General features: G+C 44.2%; 1 protein-coding gene across 1 annotated transcript in view; it reads left to right on the top strand.

The window, feature by feature from the left end:
- Positions 1-1246: 1246 nt before the first annotated feature.
- The window catches only part of GALNT12 (polypeptide N-acetylgalactosaminyltransferase 12), a 98453-nt gene continuing 75008 nt past the window's right edge, over positions 1247-24691 (top strand). The window contains exon 1 of the mRNA XM_073587787.1: positions 1247-2252. Within this exon, the coding sequence (XP_073443888.1) occupies positions 1837-2252 (416 nt within the window). The 5' untranslated portion in view covers positions 1247-1836. The remainder of the gene's footprint in view (positions 2253-24691) is intronic.

Below are 24691 nucleotides of genomic sequence, written 5' to 3'. Positions count from 1 at the left end.
GTCCAACCTGTGCGGCTGCACATTGGCCCAAGAGGTAAGGGTGCCCATTTCCACTTCCAAAGCAGGTAGAATTAAGCACGATCATGAGCTGTCGGGCTGTAAAGGACACATATTTTGCTTTTGCACAGGGGCTCTTTTTTGTCTCTGACAGTGACCCAAATAAATTTCCTCTGGAATCAATGCAGATGAAGTCCTGGGAAAAGCAGGGGTTGGGAAGCCATTTATGTGTATTTTTTTTTTTTTTAATCTTTTTTTTTTTTACAGGAATTAAGACAAATCCCTTAACAATTTGGCTGAAGGAATCCAGAACAGTGGCACTCATCAACTAAAAAAGCTAGATTACAAAACACTGTTAAAAATGCATTACTCATGGGAACAGGAGGGGCGCAAAGACGACGGCCATTTAGCGCTGTATCTATCTGCCGCCATCCTGTACAGACCTGTTGAAGCGCTAGATAAATCACAAACCGGCTGTCGTCTTTGCGCCCCTCTTGTTCTCATCAGTAATGCATTTTTACCAGTGTTTTGCAATACAGCTTTTCTGGATGGTGAGTGCCACCGTTCTGGATTCTCTGGATTTCCCCTAATTAATTGGTTTGCTAATTTTATAATATTCCATGTTGGACAAAATTATTTGAAAAATGAAAGTTTAGTTAGTTTCACTGTATAGCTCCTAGAATGGAGCAGAACAACGGAAGTAACAAAGGCAGATGTACAGACGGGAGCGCAAATCGCACCTCAATGTACGGACTGGCCAAGGGTCTCCGAACCGAAATTTGCCGAAATCTAAGGCGCTGTGACGCTCGGATCTGGAGAGCCGCGGACCAGTCCGTGTAATAGGAGCCCGTGCTCGGACCCATTGCCGCTGACGCCTGAATGAGCCCTACAGCCATATTCACACCAGGGATCATAATTACTAAATCCACTCCATGACTGACCATGACTGAGGGGCACCAGACGACTTTGACGGAATGCACCCACTTCTGTACAGTTTACCCAGAATTTTGAGCACTTCACACTTCTGTTTGCAGACAGTACTGTGAGAAAAATGCAAAAAAATCACAGCATATATTGCAGATTACTGCTTGGCTCTGTTCTACAAGAAATCCAGACAACCTGGCTTAAGAGTTAGTAAACGAGACAAGACCCGATTCCCAGCACTAGTCTGCCACTAATGTGGCTCCGTCACTTGCTGAAGTTCACGAGTGGGGAGAAGACGTCTCCTCGGGCGGGGCGGGGCGGAGGCGTGGCGGGAGGAAGAGGAAGACTGGAGAGGTGCTGGCGGCACCAGGATCCCGGACCGGACTGAGGGCGCTGCCAGGCTGTGCGGGAGGGCTGGCACCTGGAGGAGCCGTGGCTGCGGTTCTCTTCAGCTCATAGTTTGTAACTTGGTGGAACTTTTGTCTGTGTGGAATGCATAGGACCGTTTAGGAAAGTCTGACTTTGCCATTCCCGCACAGCTTTCTGTGAGTGGGCACTTTACTGACTGCATGGCATTGACAGTGTTTCTGGGGAAGCTCTGAGCCCTGGTCAGTATTGGGGTAAGTGAGATCTCCCCTTGTGTTAGGGTTCTTTCTCTTGGAAAGCTCACTCAGGAGAGGTTAGTACTGCCAGATTGATGGTGACAATACTTTGTTGGATCACTTGTTATACTGTGTAACTTCTGCCAGAATTGACCATATGTGGTCTGCATTGAGCGACCCGATCCATGGCAATGCACTAGCTGTAATGTAAATGTAGGAAAAGGACTTGTGGTAACTGACTCCTATAGGTAAGACTTCCTGGAGATATCTACCTATACTTCCTCCAGATTAGGGAGTGTGACGGGCACTCATCATGAAGAGGAGACGAGGACTGGGATCAGCTTGGCCACCCCTGAGGAGAAGGAAGGGTCTTTGTCTGGTGGTGTCTGTTGCCTGTATTTTGTTCTTCGGATTCTTATTGTTGAGTAAAGATGCAGAAGACAGTAACACCGAGAATTCCAAGGGTGGAATGGTTGAGGAGCAGCTTAGGGAAAGAGAAGTACCCGCCGAGCGTAATGAGCTAGACTATGAGCGGCTGAAGAGGCCAGTGTATGAACGGCCACCATTAGACCCAAATGCCTTGGGAGAGTTTGGACGTCCGGTGAGACTCAATCTTAGAGGGGAAGAAAAGAAGCTGGAAGAAGAGAGCATCAACAAACATCAGATAAACATCTACCTGAGTGACAAGATCTCACTACATCGTCGCCTAGAGGAGAGATGGAATCCAATGTAAGTCCAGATTATCCTCCAAAATGTTAGTGGCCTATCTATATATCCATGATCATTTCCTTATTGGCAGTGTTGTAGACCTACATGGAATGTTTGGTCAGTTTCACTCTTGATTCCTGAATCGGCCAAAAATTCCTCAGCCTGTCGAATGAATTAATGCTTTTGCCAATCAAAGTTGTTGATGTTAAAGGGGTTGTCCACTGCCGTACAGCCACTTCTTAATAGCTCCATCCAGTCTGCTGCACAAAATAAAAAATGCAAATGTACCTCGTCGAGTGGTGCCATTTGTACAGTTTCCCTACTGTCTTTCCCAGATACTTAGATGTGTGACTTATTAGGAATGGGCTGTGCAGTAGTGGCCAATCCCTCTAATGTACTACCCAAAACTCCCAAAATCTTAATGTCATCTTTAGTGGTATGTCAGGGTTAAAAACTCAGGTGTGACTTGAGTTACATTTAAGCTTGGTTTAGGATCTGTTGATGTGAAAATGAAGCAGTCATTCATAAATCTGTTCTAACAAAGTTCCTTCAGAGGTGAGCCTCTGCTGATAAAGGCCCCGTCACACACAGGAAGATCGCTGATTTTGTGACGCCACAGCGATCTCGCTAGCGATCTCGCTGTGTGTGGCACGCATCAGCGACCAGCCCCCCCTTCGGGAATCGCTGATCGCGCAGGATCGTCCTGGGCCGTTTTTTTATTGTTGGTCTCCTGCTGGCCAGCGCGCATTGCTGTGTGTGGCAGCGGGAGAGCAATGATCAGCGACGCTGGGAGCTGGTATCCAATGTAAACAGCGGATAACTAAGAGCCGCACAGCTCTTAGATACCCGCTGTTTACATTGGAAACCAGCTTGCTCACTGGTCCTGATCGCTGGAGGGGCTGTCTGTGACAGCTCACCAGCAATCAGCTATGTCCCAGCGATCCCATCCACTTCGGATTAAAAGCTAATTCACTGATGTGGACAAATAGACCAGACAGAATAGTGCAGCATGCTGTGCTGTTTATTCTGGCAAAATCCTGGACACCATGATGGAAACTAGACAGACCCCATTATATTACGTGAGGTCCAGCTGCCACCACTGGTTTCCATCATTAGTCCAGTCAAAATACGGTTTGACCCGGAACAAATTCCAAGAAAGCGTTTTATGATTTTTTTTTATTACTACTATATGTGGGGAACAACATATTAAAAGTTTTCCAAAAATTGATCACCACAAAAGGTCCTAACTATGACGTCATAAGACGATGACAGCCATCGCACTAAAAATAACAAATATTTCCCTGTTTCAAAGCTGTAGCTTTAGGTTACAGAAGAGTTTGCATTTTGTATACTATATATTTTCATACAACAATTTTTATACAAAGTTTTATACTAACTACATGGACAGGCGAGGTCATGATGTCATCAATGACGTCATGACATATATGTACATTTCTAGAAATTATAGAATTAATACACAGTGCATTTTAAGACCTACTTCATCACTGAATAAGCGTGTCAGGTCAATAGTCACTATTTTCATCATCAGACACTGCTTCCTCACTCATATTGTCACAATGCCCTTCTTGACATGGTCCGCATACCCGTGAACAGGTAAGTCCGTGTCTTTTGCAAGTGCACCAAAGTGTACTACAACCACGAGAACAATTGCAGTGAATTATTTTCAGAAGTGTTTCTGGCGCGGGTGAAGTATCCATCATCACTGGAACTAGACTGTTGTTCTGCAGTTCCCATCCCCATTCAGTAGTGTCCATGGCCTCACCACTGTCCATCCAAAGCATCACTTGGAGGTAACTCCGAAGGGCATGATACTTCGTTGCAGAGGAGGTCGGTGGCAGTCTTTCAGATGTAACAAAGATTTTGGCTGAACCAACTTTTTTGCAGAGAGTAGAATACCTCTTTGCAGACAGATTGTCTCCAGGTTTGCCCCCGACAATGCCACCATCGCTTTACACCCAGCGTCTTCAATCTCAGCTCTGTTTTTGTTAGCTGTGGAAAAGATTTTAGCACAGCTATTTAAGACCGAGTCTCCCTTCAAAACCTTGTCTAGACAGAGTTTTTTTCCGATTCCAAAAACCACGGAAGTGGTATTGCAACCCGTGAATGCATGAAGGAACAGAAGACTGCTGCAGACATGGTTTCCCAGGAACTTCTTCATAACCTTAATGTCGTATACTGTTGCAGGACTCCCTTTATCCGAGTAGAAATAAAGCTTGCTGCCATCGCTGGTCGACGCGTGATGAAGTAACAACACCAAAAGATCTGTATCTTCGCCAATGAGACTAGTACTTTTGTTGGATGAAATTGACACTGCTGCCTTAACAATCTCCACATCTGCATCCCCCTCTGATTGTATTACGTGGCAACCTCTGTCATTCATGCGCTGTGAAATGAGATTGATAAGAGACTGTTCTCCACATTCGAAATGAAGTCCTCCTTTTTCCAGACAAATTTCGTTCCTTCAGCAATGTTCACTTTGTTACTTGTTCGTTTTTTGCGCCGTCGCTGATGGGTAATGTCCTTAGAGTTTGGTCCTCCAATGTAACCATCAAATACGATAGTAGCCTTACCATATTGCTTTAGTGTGAAAGATGTATAGTCTTCAGTGATTGAACAATATGTCTTTCCTTCTGACCACTTCAGTCAATGGAGAAGAGAACCTCCGTCAAGAACATAATGTTCCACTTCTGGTACATCCTTGAGTACTGCGTCATCTAAACTCTGTTCTTTTATAGCAGCCATCAGTTGTGCTTTGTTTGGTTTGCGTAAGAGATGTTTTGCCTCAAAGAGGGATGGTGGGTATGGTGAAAGTTCATAGGCCATCACCTCATCAAGGGAAAGATCGGCAGTTTGAGACACCACAAGAAACCTTTGGAACAAAAGAGCGGAGGCTGTTGTTTTGTCCTTAGCAACGTCAATAGCCTCACTGGATGCCAGGGTCTTGGCTTTCATTGACCGCTTGTACTTAACTGAAAACAGTGATTGACCCTCCATTGTTGCCACTATTTCTCTGCCAATGGTGAACAGGTTATGGACATTCACATCCTTATTTGCATTGACACCGGTGATAATGTTGCGAAGAGGGACTTCATCATAGAAAGGTGAAAAGGTCTCGAGTTTATCTACAATTTTCTCAAGGTCTTCACGATCTCTTCTCGTCCTTGACGTTCTTGCCTCCTTGTGTTGTTCACTGGTGACAAAGCTCTGGCGAGTGAAACCCTGTATTGCATCACTGTAGGAAAAGGACATTGGCACAGACAGAGTCCACAAGGCCCTCTGATGTTCGGACATTACACTTCCTCTGGTGAGTCCTCCTGCAGTTTTTAGGGAGCGCATCAGCGCTTGCTCGATGACTAGGTCGCAACCCAGGCCTGCCCAGTACTGATCAGTCCGCCTTACAAAATGCAAGCTATTCATAAATCTATGGAAGACTGATGGCATATCATCTTCCAGAGTGGTCATAGACTGGAGGTAAAGGTAGGCGGCCTTCACATAGTTCCCATGCCCAGCAGCTACAAGAATGGGCAAACATTCGGCTACAGCATGAAGGTGCATCAGCCAGGATCCTGTACGATCGGCCTCGATAAGCTCCCTTGCAATTCCAACCATCTGTTGGTAATTCAGCCATAGTTTACTGGTGCGAGAGTGAGCAATAATCCGTTTCTTTTGGTGGACAAGAGGTGGACAAATTCACTAAGGCAGGTAGAATTGATGACCGAATTCAAGTCACTCTGCCCTGTCAGTGTCCGAGTATACAACTGTTCAAGTTCTTGCAACAGGTCTGCAAAACCGGGATGGTCGTAAAGTACTTTGTCTGCAACTTGCTGAGTAAGACACTGATCAAGGAGGAGATGGCCACGAACTGCACGCTGAACTGCCTTTCCAGTCATGATGTGTTGCATAGCATTGTCACCGTAAATTGTTCCCAAGATCTCTTTGATTCCACTCCCATCCATCAATGTTTCTATGGCACCCATAAGATTCATCAATGTGTGGAAGCTCCCGAGCGTCAGAACAACATCTCGAACCGGGCTGTCTTCAGGCACCTCGTGTTTGATTTCTGTCGCTTTCCAGTAGAGTGGCTGATTGAATGTAACAACTGCAGCGGATCGGTGTTTATCAGCAAGGTTGCACAGATACTCAAGAGTAGAGAAGATGCATGACTTGTCTCCGGAATATATGTCAATGATGGGCAGGAAGATTACCGAAGAAGACCCTGGATGATCACAGTCTTTATGTAGCATGTGCATCATTCCATTCCAGCTCAGTGCAGGCTGTTTGAAGCATAAAGACATCTCCCACAATACATCAACACGATGGTCAATGGCGTCGAGAAATGGCAAGGGCTTGAATTTTATGTTTCGGCGAGTGTGTTTTGCGAAACTGTATTCCCTTACATCAACTCTGCTTTGTTCAACTATCTCCAAGTCCGCAGTCTTCCGTCTGAGAACAGTGCGACTGACCTTCCTTCCTGGAGTCACAGTAGCTACCATCCCCATGCTGTGGAAAGTCCCCTTCCCATCTAACGTGATGATATTACGATCGACGTTGTCCGCAGCGAACAGCAGTTGCGTATCCAGTCTGTCTATGGTACCACCGAGTACATCCTGGCTAACAGAAGCGGCAGCGTTTTCCTCGAATCGCTGAACTTCCGAATATGATGAACAATATCCCATGGCTGAGAGACTGTCTACAAGAAATCGAGACCTGAAATGATGATGGAGCTGAACTGCTAACCCAAGCTGCAATGGAGCTACTACTGCCCTGGGACGTACAGCCTGAACAACTGATTGTCCAATGCTTGCGACCTTCCTGTGAATGTCCTTTCCAACGAAGAGGATTTCAAGCAAGCAAAGCAAACACAGGGGGAGATAATCTAAGGCAGACTGACATTCAAGCGAAGAAGTCTTCGGATATTCATCGGTTGAACATGGGATCTTAGACTTGATATCGCTCTTGATTAGTTTGGCCGCAGTCTCTATGATGGCTCTCTTCTGGGCTTCTTCATCTGTTTCCTGACTACAGAAATAGTCCCTCAGGATTATTCTGGTCTTTTCACGGAATGTTACAATGTTAGGCAACCCTTCACACTCTGCTATGAATAGCGAATCGCCATACCTCTCCTCCAGCCTATACCTCAGCCATTTATTACTATAGGCAGCACTGTCTCCTTCTACAAGATACTCCATCATTTTCTTTGCAAGATCTGTGACAGTCAGTTGCTCTTCATCGTTGTCCTCGAGAAATGCACACATTCTCAAGAACGCTTGCTCTTGGTCCATGTTCATCGGCCTTCCTACCTTCCGCGGTTTCTTTGTAGTAGATCCACCACCATGACGCATAGGAATTCTGTAATTTGTCCGAAAGTTAATGTCACATGAACGATGATACAGACAGTCTGCAGCATGTAAGTCCTTCCTAAAGTACGCGATTCTCCCTTGAATGTTGATTGCCCAGTCATTACGCTGTTTGCAATGTGACAAGATGGACCTTACAAATCCATCCATTTTAACAAAGCTATTGTCATCGAAATCACTACTAGATCTTGTCTTCACCACTTCATGTCCACAGAACAAACACTGCGTCGTGCTATCATAGGATCCAGTAGACACCCGTGTACCTCTCTTGGCAGGTGGACGATGAACGGTAGTAGCTTTCTTATGCAAGTCTATTTGCTTCTTGTTTATGTAGTTCATACGACATCTCTTGTGCACCACTGCTCCAGCAGCTACCACAGTGCTAACGCCCCTCTCAATACTGGCTTTATTGATCCCTTCAGCTCCTTTCGCACCAATCACCACTCTTTCTTCGTCATCTTCTACTTCATGGCTGCATAAGGGGCAAGTTTCTGGACTTTCCATCAGTCTCAGCTCTGTAAAAGAAGATAAATAAATCGTTAAATAATAAATATTATAAAAGTAGTAATTGTAAAAGAAATATGATAGACACTGAAAGGCGAGTCGCATTTAACATTTTACAGCTTTGGTGGCCATATTCTTTGACTTCAAATTTGGACCCTTTGTGGTAAGGCTATCTTGGTAAACTTTTAGTAAGTTTTTCCCTACATGTAATACTACCCAAAAAAACAATAAAACGTTTTCTTGGAATTTGTTCAGGGTAAAGGATTTTTTTTTTCGTATTTTGACTGGACTACATGGAGTCCCAGACTTCCGTACCTATAAAAGAAACAAAGAAGCCCGATGAACACAATCTAAGGATACCGTTACACGTAGCGATGCACCAGCGATCCCGACAACGATATGGATCGCTGATGCATCGCTAAGTGGTCGCTAGGGTGCTGCCACACAGGCAGATCTCACCAGCGACATCGCTGGGGCCGGGGGTCGCTACTTACCTGTCAGACGAGGCGATCCTAACGTCCTCCCGCCCGCGTCCTCGCGCCCAGCAGGAAGCGGCCGACGAGAAATGGCCCAGGCCATTCTCGCGCGATCAGCGATCATCGCGGGGGAGCCGGTCGGAGGTAAGTGTTACATGTAGCGATATCGCTAGCAATATCGCTGCTACGTCACAAAACTAGTGACGTTCCAGCGATATTGCTAGCGATATCGCTACGTGTAACAGGCCCTTAAGGCATAATAATGGCATATCTGGCACATGTCCGCAGTCTGACCGTTGCTGACTAGCCACTACTTGTCAAAACAGGAACTTCACTTTGAAGCCAATGCCCAGCTTACCTCTGACTAATATGGCACTGAGAAATAAAGAATAGTGTGGGTTAGAAGGAATCTGTCTATTGAAAATACTGTAAAATCTATGGAAACATATTAAACAGCAGGAGAAGCGGGACAGATAGATTTATAGTTTGGTAGACAAACATTCACAGCCACTTTCACATGTCTGATTTTGTTTCCTACATGTTCTGTATTTTCCACGCATAGATCACATACCCTGTGTAATTTACTGGGCATGTATACTTGTCCATTTCATTGCAAAGACCTTGATTCATCAAAGTGACTAATCTGGTGGAAATTGCTTTGAAAAGCAGCAACAATTTTGCGCAACTTTTACGCAAATATTTTGCACGCCGGTTTCGCCCAGCTCCACCAAAATGAATGGAGCTGTGGTGAAATGGGGCATGATGTCGCAGCTTGTCTAGTTCTTTATGAGCTATGGGGTACCTTATGCTGGAGTAAGATTTGTGGCAACCTGTGTGAAGGATGCACCTGATTCACTAAGCACCCTTACGAGTCATGTGCATCTTTCTCCATCACCCCCGCATCAAAACCACCGATGTTCACACGGGTGTTGATGAATTGGAGCCCAAGTGTCCCAAAAAATAACAAACAAGAAATGTCCATTTTTTATCCTGATTATGGATGTTAAATCGACAATGGAATTCTGTGAGCTAGGGTTGGTTCACACGAGTGTATAAAAGAAATTGTTCAGAGTTCAATCCAGAAAAGTGGGATAATTGTTTTTTTTCCATTTGTCATCTGGTTGCAGTCCGTATGCATTTCGTTTTTTACAGTAGCGGCTGTTAATCATTAACAGTTTCTTATGTTACAGAATTGCAATCCTTAAAAATTGAATGTTTTACTGTGGCTTCGTATGGCATCTGATTTTATTTTTTTGCACAGCCATAGACTTGGGACGTATAAATAAAAGAAACCACAAAAGCACGCCCATAGGGCCTTACCAGTGCAGATATAATGAATATAAATTAAATAGTGCAGGGTACTCACCCTCAATAGTTGTGTAAAGCCACAACTACTGTATGCGCTCAGTCACATGCAATGAAGCTGCAGCAGGATGGTGTAGACAGACAGTGTCTGCTTCCATTACTCAAAGAGGAGATCCCAAGAGGGGAAAAAAAACACCAGATTCCCGCGCTGCTATATTTCAATCAACAAATAGAGGAAATCCAGTAGATGGTAGAAATTGGTTCCAATATCAGTACTTTATTTATGGTACATACAGACAACGCGTTTCGAGGTCCATTCAGTGACCTCTTCTTCATTTCTGTACATTTGACCTGAAGAAGAGGTCACTGAATGGACCTCGAAACGCGTTGTCTCTGTATGTACCATAAATAAAGTACTGATATTGGAACCAATTTCTACAATCTACTGGATTTCCTCTATTTGATGGTTGAAATATAGCAGCGCGGGAATCTGGTGCTTTTTTCCCTCTTGGGATCTCCTCTTTGAGTAATAGACTTGGGACGGTGAGTCTTATTCAATGTATGGAAGAAACTGCTGCATTCAGCAAAATTTTTTTTTTTTAAATCCCCCTCCCCCCCACTGACACGCACATTGTGTCAGTGAAAAAAATCGGCAATCTGCACTTCCCTGTTAAATACCATTGGTCTGATTGCTGTCCATTTTTTTTCATGGACAGCACTAGGACTGAAAATACAGTCGTGTGTACCGTCCCACAATGAAGCATTCAGACCGCACGTTGATGGCATCCTATTTTCTAGCACTGTTTTTCACTGACTTTGATTGCTGCAGCTTGAGAAACCTGCATCATTATAGACGAAGGGTAGGTTCACACTAATCCCAGCAGTAGGCATCATCAGGAAGAAAAACTTGGCGGACCAGGATGGATGCCAGACAGGGTCCTCAGAGACGTGGCCGGCTTCATTATAGACGAGCACACTATGTGTATGAGCACACGGTATCTTTCAGGCGGACTCTGCCCGGAATCTGCTGAGGAAAAGTGGTGCAGAAGCACCCTATAACATAACGCGCGCAGCAATATTGTTTTCTCCCATCTTATGTCCCTTCTTTTAACCTGTTCTGGGTTCGGAGAGAGGTGACATGCTCTGTATAGTTAATAACATAGAGTGAAAGGTGCCGGCGGAGGAGTGACGGCAAAACTGCCGGCGGTGAAGCCTTCTCATAGTAACGACCAATTCCTGAAGCTGCATTGAGGGGAAAACTCTGGCCGCATCAGTGTCTGAAGGATGCCATTTGCCCATACACCATTAGTGAAAACCAAGCTAAAAACTGACACAGCAAATGCTCATGAAAATCAGATCTGAAACCCTTGCTGAATTTTAGATATGCAGTACATGCTGATTTACGTTGTAGTTGTTTTTTGTAAAATCCGAAACAACATACTGTCATGGCCAAAAGTGTTGGAACCCTTGAAATTGTTCCAGAAAACAAAGTATTTCTCCCAGAAAATTATTGTAATTTCACATGTTTTGTTATGCACGTTTATTTACTTTGTGTGTATTGGAACAACGCAAGAAAGGCAAATTAAACGTAACCTCACAAAACCCCAAAAATGAGTCAGACAAAATTGTTGGAACCCTCAATTTAATATTTGGTTGCGCACCCTTTGGAATAAATAAATAACTACAATCAATCGTTTCCAATAACCATCAACAAGCTTCTTACACCTCTCAATTGGAATTTTGAACCACTCTTCTTTTGCAAACTGCTGCAGGTCTCTCATATTTGAAGAGTGCCTGCTCCCAACAGCAGTTGTAAGATCTCTTCACAGGTGTTCAATGGGATTTAGATCCAGACTCATTGCTGGCCACTTCAGAACTCTCCAGCGCTTTGTTTCCATCCATTTCTGGGTGTGTTAGGGTTGGTGGATCGCACCAAATAAAAATAACTAATAAAGTGCGATTGCAACCCAGAGTCCACTGTGCAGAGATGTACAACTGCTGCTAGAGAGTAATGGTGGCGCACACGGCGAGCGAATGCTCGTACACACAGAGATAACGCTACTCACTGTGAACAAAAGAGAGTTCCAAGCTCTGTTACTCCACAGAGAGGAAAAGTACAAAGGAGTACTAAGTGCTAAGTCCTGTTATCCGTCCCAGGACAAAGCATGTGGACTGAACCCGCTCTGCAACAGAACTGTGTCAGTAGCACAGGGTAACTAAACAGGCACTGAGTATGGAGCCCTATCTATGGGTTGGACATGCTCTGCAAACTTCAGATGCTATGCCAAGCGCCTAATTGCCCCTACTGACGCTAGCTGCCTACCTACAATTTCAGTCCCAAGCTAGACGGACGAATAGCACATGCAGGCAGAGGGGTATAGTCTTCACTCACATAACCAGACATCAATGACACTAGAGTGGGTTCCACTGGAAGCCTTTTATGCACCAGGCTTTTCCCCAAACACTCAAGCCCAGTCAGCCGAGACATCGCCCACGGGCCAATCCCAAGCTGCCACATCACCAGAGCAGCTGATGTCTGACCACCAATGAGAGGACGCCACATCACGGACATGCTCAGTAAGGTGATTTCTGGACTTAGACTCCAGAGCGTCCAGTCGCCGCTGCCAGGGGCGGGACTATCGCGGTCACAGCTGCGACCGGGCCCGGAGTCCTTAGGGCCCCAATCGTGGAGCTGCAGCCGCTCATTGGCTGTGCAGCTCCGTTCTTTGGCTGCCAGGCTGCAATTGGCCTGACGCGATGGCTGCTCTGTGCACAAAGGACCTGTGATCAGGTCACAGGAGGGGAGGAGTCAGGGATCACGTGATCAGGAGTCTCCGTGTATGCAGGACTCTGCTGTGCTGGTTGTCATGGTGCTGGATGAGGGTAAGTTTATGTGTGTCCAAGGTGTATGGAGCAGAGCCGTGTGTACGAAGTGTATGGAGCGCAGCTGTGTGTGTACGAGATGAGTGGAGCCATGCATGTGCGGAGCGTGTGTGTACAAGGTGTCCGGAGCGGAGCAGTGTATGTACGAGGTGTACGGAGAGAAGCTGCGTGCGTACGTAGCGAAGCCGCATGTGTACGAGGTGTATGGAGCGGAGCGTGTACGAGGTGTACGGAGTGGAGCCGCATGTGTATGAGGTGGACGCAGAGGAGCCGTGTGTGTACAGGTGTACAGAGCGGAGATGTGCGTGTATTTTGGAATGGGGGGCCCCATTTGAAAGTTCGCACTGGGGCCCATAACTTTGTAGTTACGCCACTGGCTGCTGCCTATCGTTGGTTACTATAGACTTAGCTGGAGAGCCAGCAGTAGCCAAACGAACAGCACGAGCCTGAGCAAAGACGCTGGGACCCACTTCTATGCTCAGCAGCACCTGCAGCAGCCGAAGCTGAATGGGAGTCCGCAGAAGCAGACAAGGCTTGGGATCTACCACGTGCAGTGGGAGAATCCCGGGACCCAACATTGTGCTTCTTAAATTATGTTTGGGGTCTTTGTCCTGCTGGAAGACCCATGACCTAGGACGCAAACCCAGCTTTCTGACACTGGGCACTGCTTTGCAACCCCAAATTCTTTGGTAATCTTCAGATTTCATGATGCCTTGCACACAGTCAAGGCATCCAGTGCCAGAGGCAGCAAAACAACCGTAAAACATCTTTGAACCTTCACCGTTTTTAACTGTAGGTACAGTGTTCTTTTCCCATTACGTTTTCATTAAACAGTAGAATTTTAACAGAAAGCTGTATCTTGGTCTCATCTGTCCACAAGATGCTTTCTCAAAAGGATTTTGGCTTACTTGCATACATTCAGGCAGACTGCAGTCTAGCTTTTTTTTTGCCTGTGTCAGCAGTGGGTCCTCCTGGGTCTGACATAGCATTTCATTTCATTCAGATATCGATGGATGGTTCACGCTGTCACTGATGCGCCATGAGCTTTCAGGGCAGCTTGAATTTCTTTGGAACTTGATTGGGGCCACTTATCCACCACCTGGATTATCCTGCGTTGCAACTTTTCATCAATTTTTCACTGCCATCCACATCCAGGGAAATTAGTTACAGTGCCTTGAACTGTAAACTTCTTGATTATATTGTGCAACGTGGACAAAGGAACACCAAGATCTCTGGAGATGGAGTTGTAACCTTGAGATTGTTGATATTGTCAACAATTTTGGTTCTCATATCCTCAGCCAGTTCTCTTCTCCGATTTCTGTTTCCATGCTTAGTGTGACCGACACACACACACACACACACACTGCAAAAATTAGGTTCACTTATCCCCTTTTGATCTGGCTTCAGGTGTGATTTTCATCTTGCCTACACCTGTTACTTACCACAGGTGAATGTGAACAAGCATCACATGCTTGAAACCAAGTTGTTTACTTACAATTTTGTCTGACCCATTTTTTTTTTTTTTTTTTTAAATTATGTCCAATTTTCCATTTTTCTGTCTTTGTTTCGTATTGCTCCAGTACACGCAAAGGAGATAAACGTGTGATTTCAATAATTTTCTGGGAGAAATACTTTATTTTGTGGAACAATTTCAAGGGTGCCAACACTTTTAGCCATTGCTGTATGTAATGGTGAAATATGTAACTATGTAACACACAGAATTTTTTACTAACTCCTAAAGATCTGATGGACTTTTCCAACTGGATGAGTTATGATGCTGGCAGGCAAGAAGCATTGTCAGTAGTGACAGCACTTGTGATAGCTAAAAATTGTCAACTCCATTAACATAAATGAGGCTGAGGTGCTGTATTCAATGGACAATATACAGTAGGTCAGTTTCTGAAGAAAGCAGGCCGTTATTTCTAATATGGTCAACCCTTTCAGCTTAAAAGTAAATGTGCTTGAAATAGGAAATTTTACTGAGGACAAATGAAAGATCAGACTTTCTCAAGTACACAAGTTTATACAAGGGAGGACAGGGAGATAAATCTTTTAGTTCTTATTGAAAAAACTTGTAGGTTTCTTTTGAGAAGTAAAATATATCTGATACTTTTTCATTTATTTATACATGGTTTTTGTGTGTTACTCTAATAATTTTAATTAGATGCCAAGCTCAGCTTGGCTTCTAATAGTTTCCTGTGTAATCGAAGACATGCTTTTGAAATGTTCTGTTAGGAATGAGCACTGAAGTAGCTACAATTACGGTACTTCTGTGACTTCGTGTAAAGTAAATATTGCCTGAGACACGTAACTTTCAGGCTGCTCTCCAGCATCGATAATGTTGTCTAAGGCTAATTTCACACTTGCTTTTTTTTGCAGCGCGTTTTTCCCGCAAAAAAACGCATTGAAAAAACGCATACAAATGCTGCGTTTTTTTCAAGCATTTTTATGAGCATGCATGAAAAAAACGCAGCGTTTTTATGCGTTTGTATGCGTTTTTAGTGCGTTTTTACCGCGTTTGCGTTTTTTTCCAACATTAGGTGGCCCCTCACACTAACCCAAACCATGACTTTACTAACCCTAACCCTGACCCTAACCCTGACCCTGACCCTAACCCTAACCCTGACCCTAACCCTTAACCAAACCATACTAACCCTAACCCTGACTCTAAACCCTAGCTAACCCTAACCCTAGCCCTAAACCCCCTTAACTAACCCTAACTCTAACCCAAACCCCTAAATTCCATTGTCCAACTAATGGTAAAAAAAAAAACGCATGCGCAAAAAAACGCATACATAAGCATGCCAATGCGCACATATGCGCACCCATAGACTTATAATGGGTGTCTTGCTGTAAAAAAACGCATTGCGCGCGCATGCGTTTTTTTGAGGCAAGTCGGACGCCCAAAAAATGCAACAGGATGCATTTTGTGCGCCCGAGCGCATACCGCAAAAAAACGCATGCGCGGAAAAACGCATACAAACGCATGTGTATGCGCACATAAGCGCATCCCATGCAAAGTATAGGAAAAAAAAAGCATGCGTTTTTTAGCGCTAAAATCCCGCGAAAAAAAACGCAAGTGTGAAACCAGCCTAAGAACCTGCTTTAACGTTAGCAGCAGTGTTTTTTTTTTTCTTTGTACAATAAAACATGTGCATTTTTTTTTTTTTTTTAAATGATGCAACAAGTAATAAGTATTATGAGATTTTACTACTCTACCTATAAGCAGTGAGAAAAGTTTAGGAAGTCACATGGTAAAGTTGAGACTTTTAAAGTTTGTATAGTTTAACCTACAATATTGCAGTAATTATCAAGAAAAAAGCAAAGTAACCTCATGATGTCATTTCCAATTGTCCTCAAGATAAAAAGGTTGTCCCTTAAATAACATACCGTATGTCACTTTTTCACAAGATGGGAAAGTTGCTAAATGTATGATCTCTGGGCATTCCTTACTGTAGGGTTTAATAATAATATTTTTTTTATATATATATAGCGCTAACATATTCCGCAGCGCTTTACAGTTTGCACACATTATCATCACTGTCCCTGATGGAGCTCACAATCTAAATTCCCTATCAGTAATGTTTTTGGAATGTGGGAGGAAACCGGAGTACCTGGAGAAAACCCACGCAAACACGGGGAGAACATACAAACTCATTGCAGCGCTTTACAGTTTGCACACATCATCACTGTCCCCGAAGGAACTCACAATCTAAATTCCCTATCAGTAATGTTTTTGGAATGTGGGAGGAAACCGGAGTACCTGGAGAAAACCCACGCAAACACGGGGAGAACATACAAACTCATTGCAGATGTTGTCCTTGGTGGGATTCAAACCCAGGACTCCAGCAAGGCTGCAGTGCTATCCACTGAGCTACTGTGGGTGTTAAATGATTGCCAATTAGTCACATATAAGCTAATTGGCTGTCATACAGTGGATGGTCTGTCTAGACTGGCTGGCCACACTTCCATACACACAAAATGATCACTAAGATTTTTCTGTGGATATGCTTGTTCTCGGCAGCACATGTCCTGTTGAAATAGGACAGTATGCTGCTGAAAACTATTATTTTTGAGTCAGCTAAAAAAATTATTGTAGGCCTGGTTAAGCGACCTAATAGTCGTTCTCCTAAGAACGCACAAATAAGTTTCCTCAATCTTCATTTCCTGTCTATTCTGAATCAGGAATCCGACACTCAAGATAATGCAGCTTATTCAATTAGTGACCTGCATACAGACGAATGACCTTTTTGTCTCACGGACCTTCATCAGATACGAGTACACATGCGCATGTTTCTCCAGGCGACGAACGGCGTGTAGAGTCCTTCAATGCCTTGCCTGATGTTTTGCTGTACTTCCAGATGTGTATATCTGATGAAAGTCGGTGAGACTGAAACCTCATTCGTCTATACACAGTTCACTAATTGAATAAACTGCATTATCTTGAGTGTCGAATTCTTGTTTGAGTCTAGTGAAAAGGGTTGGGACACTATCTGTACACTTGAAAATTGGAGGAGTGCTGAACTTTAGTGATGAGCGAACTTGCACTGATAACTTCTAACCGGCGCATGCTCAGGTGTTATCCGAACAACTGGGAGTGCTCGTATACTATGTTGGAGTCCCCGTGGCTGCAAGATTTGCGGCTGTTGGCCTCAACACATGCGGGGATTGCCTGTTTGTTAGACAGCCTCAAAACGTGGGGTTTCCCTAACAGCCAAAAATCATGCAGCTCTGGGGTCTCAAACATAATATACGGGCACTCACAAGATGCTCGGATAAGACGTTATCCGAGCACGTTCGCTCATCACTACTGAACTTCCATTACTCTATTCTTGTCTAGTCAGTGCTCCCAATATCACAAGTGGCAGCAACCCGGCTCCGAATTGCTCTGTGAAAAAGGCGCTGGTAGCATAGGGGAAGAAAAAGGAAACATTTAAACCAGGAACTAGCGAAAGGGATGTTTGGGTCAGAAATCCCCTTAAAATATTTTTCCAAGTTTCCAGCTTGGTACTGGCAGCTATTTCAGTGGGTCAAAACTGCTGACACACTCCTTTTTTTAAAAAACTCGTGCTTCAAAGTCTGTGGGTTATATGGTCAACTATCTAACCTCTTTCATGTGATGCTAGTCGCAACCCACGGACAGGCCATTAGTCAGTGAAGTCAGACGTTCCGGGGTCAATAATAATAATAATCTTTATTTTTAGATAGCGCCAATGTATTCCGCAGTGCTTTACAGTTTGCACACATTATCATTGCTGTCCCCGATGGGGCTCACAATTTAAATTCTCTATCAATATTTCTTTGGAGTGTGGGAAGAAACCGGAGTACCCAGAGGAAGCCCATGCAAACTCCTTGCAGATGTTGTCCTTGGTGGGATTTGAACCCAGGACTCCATTTTTGCAAGGCTGCAGTGCTAACCACTGAACCAATAACAAAAGCGCATGTAGTAAACCAAGGGAAAATACAAAGTCAAGTCAGGTCACATGCCAGGGTCAGAATACCAGAGAAATGGCGGATAAGGGGCAATAACGAACAGGTAGAACACGGTCCAAAGGTCAGCAGCAGAAGATCAGAACTTACAGCACAGGGATCAGTCAAACACATACCAGAGAGCACAAGCTTTTGACTTGTAGTAATCTGGGCCAGACAGCTCACCTAAATAGCAGGACAATTACTAAGAACAGGGAACACCTGTGGAAATCTCTGCACCTCCCAGTCGCAGATAGGTCAGCCAAGCTGTCAATCAAAGCACCAACAGCTCAGCACTCCAAAGCACAGGATAGAATGACAAAGCTGTGCATCAGAGTCCCAGACACTCTGAGCAGAAGAATCGGGACATTTCAGCTGCATAACAATTGAGAATTTGGTTATTTAATATTACTGCATCACAACTGGAAAGTATTTATGGTGTAATTAGGCAAACGTCACAGGTTGACCTCTTCATGGCATGCAACCATTCCTTTAAAACAAATGAAGCATATTCCCACCCATTTCAACGATCATTTACACAGGTCAACTTAAGTTGTTAAATGACCAGCGATTGGCTAAATGTAGACTAATTCGCTGTCACATAATGACATGGCCTGTTTAGGCTGGCTGACCGCACTGGTCTGGTGTTACAAGGACTCCTATCTGGAAAATTAGTTGCTTTAATCCTTTAATTCAGAACAGTTAAGGAATGGACTACCTGTAATCCAGGGTTGTATATAGACCTTTCAAAAAGCTTAGTTTTATTACCAGTTATGAAAAATGCTTGCTAGACAATAAAACTGAACTGTAGTTGACATACTGTTTGACTTTTTCTAATAAATTGGCCTTGAAAGAGAATCTGTCAGTAGAATCAACCATCCTAAGCCGTTTATGTGGACATGTAGGTCATAGGAACTCATTTACATGTCAGAAAAATGTGGATTTCGGATCCCAGATACAAGATATCATTTTATTCAGCTTCCTATGACCTACATCAACATGTAGATGGCCTAGAAGGGTTGATCCGACTGTCAGATTCCGTTTAATACTGTGTAAGGTTCGCAGGATGCATGGTAACACAAAGCCCATAAATAAAATAGTTAAAAACACAAGACACCAAAGTGTGGAAGAATAATGGCTGTCGTGTTTATTTAGGGTAACTGAAAAGTCCATTAAAGCATTTAATAAATTAATAACCAATAGACCAATAAATCATAATACTGAACTAATCCACCCAGAAAACTGGGTGATTTTCCCTCAAATAAAACAACAAAGGAGATAAACATTAAAAAAAGGGGGAGGGATCTTCGTTCTTCTGACGGGAAGGTGAGAACTGGCAGCACCTCTGATTTTATACCTTTTCTCTTCTCGCACTTTTTCAAAGCAGGCAATCAAAAACCACCAGCTAAAACTGGAAATAACCTGCTGGTGGACTCCACAACTTACTGCTTGACCTTTTGACCTTGCCTCATATGACGAGATTAACTCTTCAAAACCAAAACATAACAGAAACCCAGTACCCATATAAAATTAAGCTAGGGTCTACCATGAGACCCCCCCCTTACATCTGCACTTCAGGGGGGCTACCATTACGCTCAGTTGCCGGCCGTAGGCCTCTGCTGTCTTCAGTTCTGCATACTCGGGAACAGCCTCACAACTCGGGGGTCACTTGATTTGTTTTAACATTAAACTGTTACTTGACAGTTGAAGTTTGTCAAATTGTATCACTCAGTCTCGGGTACAGCACTCTCCATTTCTTGTTTCAGTAACACATTACATACATTTCCCGCTTTATTTTTTCTGCCTGAACTATCCCTGCTGTAACAGTTCCTTTGAGCCCCACACTATTACCAAGATCCATAAACTTTCCCTCATGTGGTTCGACGTCTAATTTCCTCTGTATGGAAGAGGTGTTGGTGTTCTCCATAGCCACAGACCATAGCCTTGAACTCCAGACGTTGCAGGAATATCCACAGAGAGTTTGGTAAGGCCTCATACATTTAATCGCAACTTGTTCTTGCTTCATCTAGCGGCCCACTGCACTTTGAATTCCCCCTAGCAACTTTTACCAACAAACTTTCACTAACTGACTAAAACCAGGAAGTGGTTGCCTTTTACTGGCCCTAACACCTCCCATTTTTGGATGGACCAATCATTATTTGTCTTTTTACTCTGTCTGCCCCAGCAGTCTGTTGCTGGGTAAACTTAATCTTTCACCTTTTTAACTACAATCACTATCTTCTAACAGTATGCACTAAGCATATTAAACTTACAATGCCTATCACTGTCTGATCTGCTCTATATCCTATACTTTTCCTAAACCTGAGCTGAGTGCATGTTACTCAAAATAGGCATTACCTTTTATAGCATTTACACAGCAGCATCAGTACCTTAAAACACTATAGATTAGTTATAATACATTACATTAACCATGGCACTTAGTGCCTATAAAACTTTATGCAGATTCACATTACTCACAAAATACAATCAACCGCGTCACAACACATAAAGTGAGTTTGGAAAGTATTCAGACCCCTTTAAATTTTTCACTCTTTGTTTCATGGCAGCCATTTGGTAAATTCAAAAAAGTGCATTTTTTTTTCTCATTAATGCACACTCTGCACCCCATCTTGACTGAAAAAAACAGAAATGTAGAAATTTTTGCAAATTTATTAAAAAAGAAAAACTGAAATATCACATGGTCATAAGTATTCAGACCCTTTACTCAGACACTCATATTTAAGTCACATGCTGTCCATTTCCTTGTGATCCTCCTTGAGATGGTTCTACTCCTTCATTGGAGTCCAGCTGTGTTTAATTAAACTGATTGGACTTGATTTGTAAAGGCATACACCTGTTTATATAAGATCTCACAGTGCATGTCAGACCAAATGAGAATCATGAGGTCAAAGGAACTGGCCAAGGAGCTCAGAGACAGAATTGTAGTAAGGCACACATCTGGCCAAGGTTACAAAAGAATTTCTGCAGTACTCAAGGTTCCTAAGAGCACAGTGGCCTTCATAATCATTAAATGGAAGAAGTTTGGGACCGCCAGAAGTCTTCGTATACCTGGCCGTCCAGCCAAACTGAGCAATTGTGAGAGAATAGGCTTGGTGAGAGAGGTAAAGAAAAACCCCAAGATCACTGTGGCTGAGCTCCACAGATGCAGTAGGGAGATGGGAGAAAGTTCCACAAAGTCAACTATCTTTGCAGCCGTCCATCAGTCAGACCTTTATAGCAGAATGGCCCAATGGAAGCCTCTCCTCAGTGCAAGAAAAATGAAAGCCTGCATGGAGTTTGCTAAAAAAAACACATGAAGGACTCCCAGACTATGAGAAATACGATTCTCTGGTCTGATGAGACGAAGATAGAACTTGTTGGTAATAATTCTAAGTGGTATGTGTGGAGAAAACCAGGTGCTGCTCATCACCTGCCCAATAGACTCTCAACAGTGAAACATGGTGGTGGCTGCATCATGCTATGGGGATGTTTTTCAGCTGCAGTGACAGGACAACTGGTTGCAATTGAAGGAAACATGAATGCGACCAAGAATAGAGATATCCAGGATGAAAACCTCTTCCAGATTGCTCTGGACCTCAGACTTGGCGGAAGGTTCACCTTCCAACAAGACAATGACCCTAAGCCCCTAAGCACACAGCTAAAATAACAAAGGAGTAGCTTCAGAACGACTTTGTGACCATTCTTGACTGGCTCAGCCGGAGCCCTGACCTAAACCCAATTGAGCATCTCTGGAGATACCTGAAAGTGGCTGTCCACCAACGTTCACCATCCAACCTGACAGAACTGGAGAGGATCTGCAAGGAAGAATGTCAGAGGATCCCCAAATCCAGGTGTGAAAAACTTGTTGCATCAATTCCAAGAAGACTCATGGCTGTAATAGCTCAAAAAAGTTTTTCTACTCAATATTGAGCAAAGGATCTTAATACTTATGACCATGTGATATATCAGTTTTTCTTTTTTAATAAATTTGCAAAAATTTCTACATTTCTGCTTTTTTTCAGTCAAGAAGGGGTCCAGAGTGTTCATTAATGAGAAAAAAATGCACTTTTTTGAATTTACCAAATGGCTGCAATGAAACAGAGTGAAAAATTTAAAGGGGTCTGAATACTTTGCATACCCACTGTATTTAAATATTATCCTTGCAGAAGTTGTCTTTAGGCCGGGGTAAGACTTGCGAGAAACTCGCGCATCAATACCCGGCACTGCCTCTGGCCACTCGGGACTGGAGTGTGCGGCTGCATAGAAATACATGCAACTGCACTCCGGTCCCGAGTGGCGGTGGCAGTGTCGGGTATTGATGCGAGACTCTCGCGAGTTTCTCACATCACACTCGCAAGTATGACCCCAGTCTTAGAGGGAGAGGCGTATGACATCTATTGTCACACACTTGCAACGGCACAGTTATAGATCAAGATTACATTACATGTTTGACTTCATTCCTGAACAATAAAACTTTTTTTCTTAATGATATGTAAATGTCTACAGAGGGTGTGGAGGCAAAATTAATTTGTACAAGTATATAAATAGCCTATACTAAAATATGATAAAAAGCTACAGATGTAGAAACTTCTCAAAAGAGTTAGAATTATTTGTGGAATAGTCTACCTCAAAAGCAGGTCACAGTGGGAACTATTATCTATATATATAAAACTGAGTATGTGTGTATGTGTATCAAGTCATGCCCACTTCACATAGCCCCGCCCACTCCACATAGCTACATTCACAACACACGCAAAGCCCCATATAAAATATTATATATATATATATAATATTTCATAGGCTCATCTTCTTGACCACAGCAGGTACACTGCCTGTGTGTCCCATAGCAACCAATCGCTAAGCATCTTTCATTTCACCAGAGCTGTTTAAAAGATGAAACCTGTTTTCCTTGTAGACAGTTGTGGTAACTGAGGCCTATTATTCTTATCATTTCTATGGTGTTATCGTCCTTCTGTAAAGCTGGAAATAACACAATTTATTACTGTGCTGACACAGACTGCAGGGGGAGCTCAGAATCAGGAACTTCTCTTTTTCTGGCATGAAGCATCTCACTAAGGCTGGTTTCACATTAGCGCTTTTTAAGCGCACGCACGGCCGGGGGTAGCTCCGCCCCCGAGCCGGCTCTCTGCCCGGCGTGCCCGCCCCTTGCTTGTAGCGCCGCCTCCTAGCGCACAGCGGCGCCTGCCATCGGCGCACCCTATCTTTAGCATAGGGTGCGCAGATCGTGCGCAGGCCGTGCGCTAGTTGCGCTTTGACCTGCGCTGCGCACCTTTAACGGTGCGCCGTGCGCGGCAAAATCAAACTTTTCGGATTTTGGCGCGCACGGCGCACCGTCAAAAGTACGCAGCGCAGGTCAAAGCGCAACTAGCGCACGGCCTGCGCACGATCTGCGCACCCTATGCTAAAGATAGGGTGCGCCGATCGCAGGCGACGCTGTGCGCTAGGAGGCGGCGCTACAAGCAAGGGGCGGGCACGCCGGGCAGAGAGCCGGCTCGGGGGCGGAGCTACCCCCGGCCGTGCGTGCGCTTAAAAAGCGCTAATGTGAAACCAGCCTAACTTAAAAATTCAAAAACAGATTAAAAAAAGAAACACAAGACGGATTTCTCCAGCCCAGGTATCATTTTAATCAGTGCAACAGCACCAACCTGACAATGTTGGCTCTGACTGGATGATGTGGGATATTAGGGGTAGTAGTCAGTTGGCTTTGGCTGACTGGATGACGTGGGATATTTGGGGTAGTAGTCCGGTGGCTCTGATGGGTTGATGTGCGATATTAGGGGTGGTAGTCCGGTTGCTTTGGCTGACAGGATGATGTGGGATATTAGGGGTAGTTGTCCAGTAGCTCAGGCTTACGGGATGATGTGGGATATTAGTGGTAGTAGTCCGGTGGCTCTGACTGTTGGGATGATATGGAATATTAGGGGTAGTAGTCCGGTGGCTCTGGCTGGATGGGATGATGTGGGATATTAGAGGTAGTAGTCCAGTAGCTCAGGCTTACGGGATGATGTGGGATATTAGTGGTAGTAGTCCGGTGGCTCTGACTGTTGGGATGATATGGAATATTAGGGGTAGTAGTCCAGTGGCTCTGATGAGATGATGTGGGATATTAGTGGTAGTAGTCTGGTGGCTGATGGGATGATGTGGGATATTAGGGGTAGTAGTCCGGTGGCTCTGGCTGACAGGATGATGTGGGATATTAGGGCTGGTAGTCCGGTGGCTCTGATGGGTTGATGTGGGATTTTAGTGGTAGTAGGCCGATTGGCTCTGGCTGACAGGATGATGTGGGATATTAGGGGTGGCAGTCCAGTGGCTCTGGCTGACAGGATGATGTGGAATATTAGGGGTAGTAGTCCAGTGGCTCTGACGAGATGATGTGGGATGTTAATGGTAGTAGTCCGGTGGCTCTGGCTGTCAGGATGATATG

This window comes from Dendrobates tinctorius, unplaced genomic scaffold (assembly GCF_039654945.1).
Source record: "Dendrobates tinctorius isolate UK_male_01 unplaced genomic scaffold, ASM3965494v1 ptg000102l, whole genome shotgun sequence".
In the NCBI taxonomy this organism is placed as follows: domain Eukaryota; kingdom Metazoa; phylum Chordata; class Amphibia; order Anura; family Dendrobatidae; genus Dendrobates; species Dendrobates tinctorius.
This window is presented reverse-complemented; position numbering and strand designations above follow the sequence as displayed.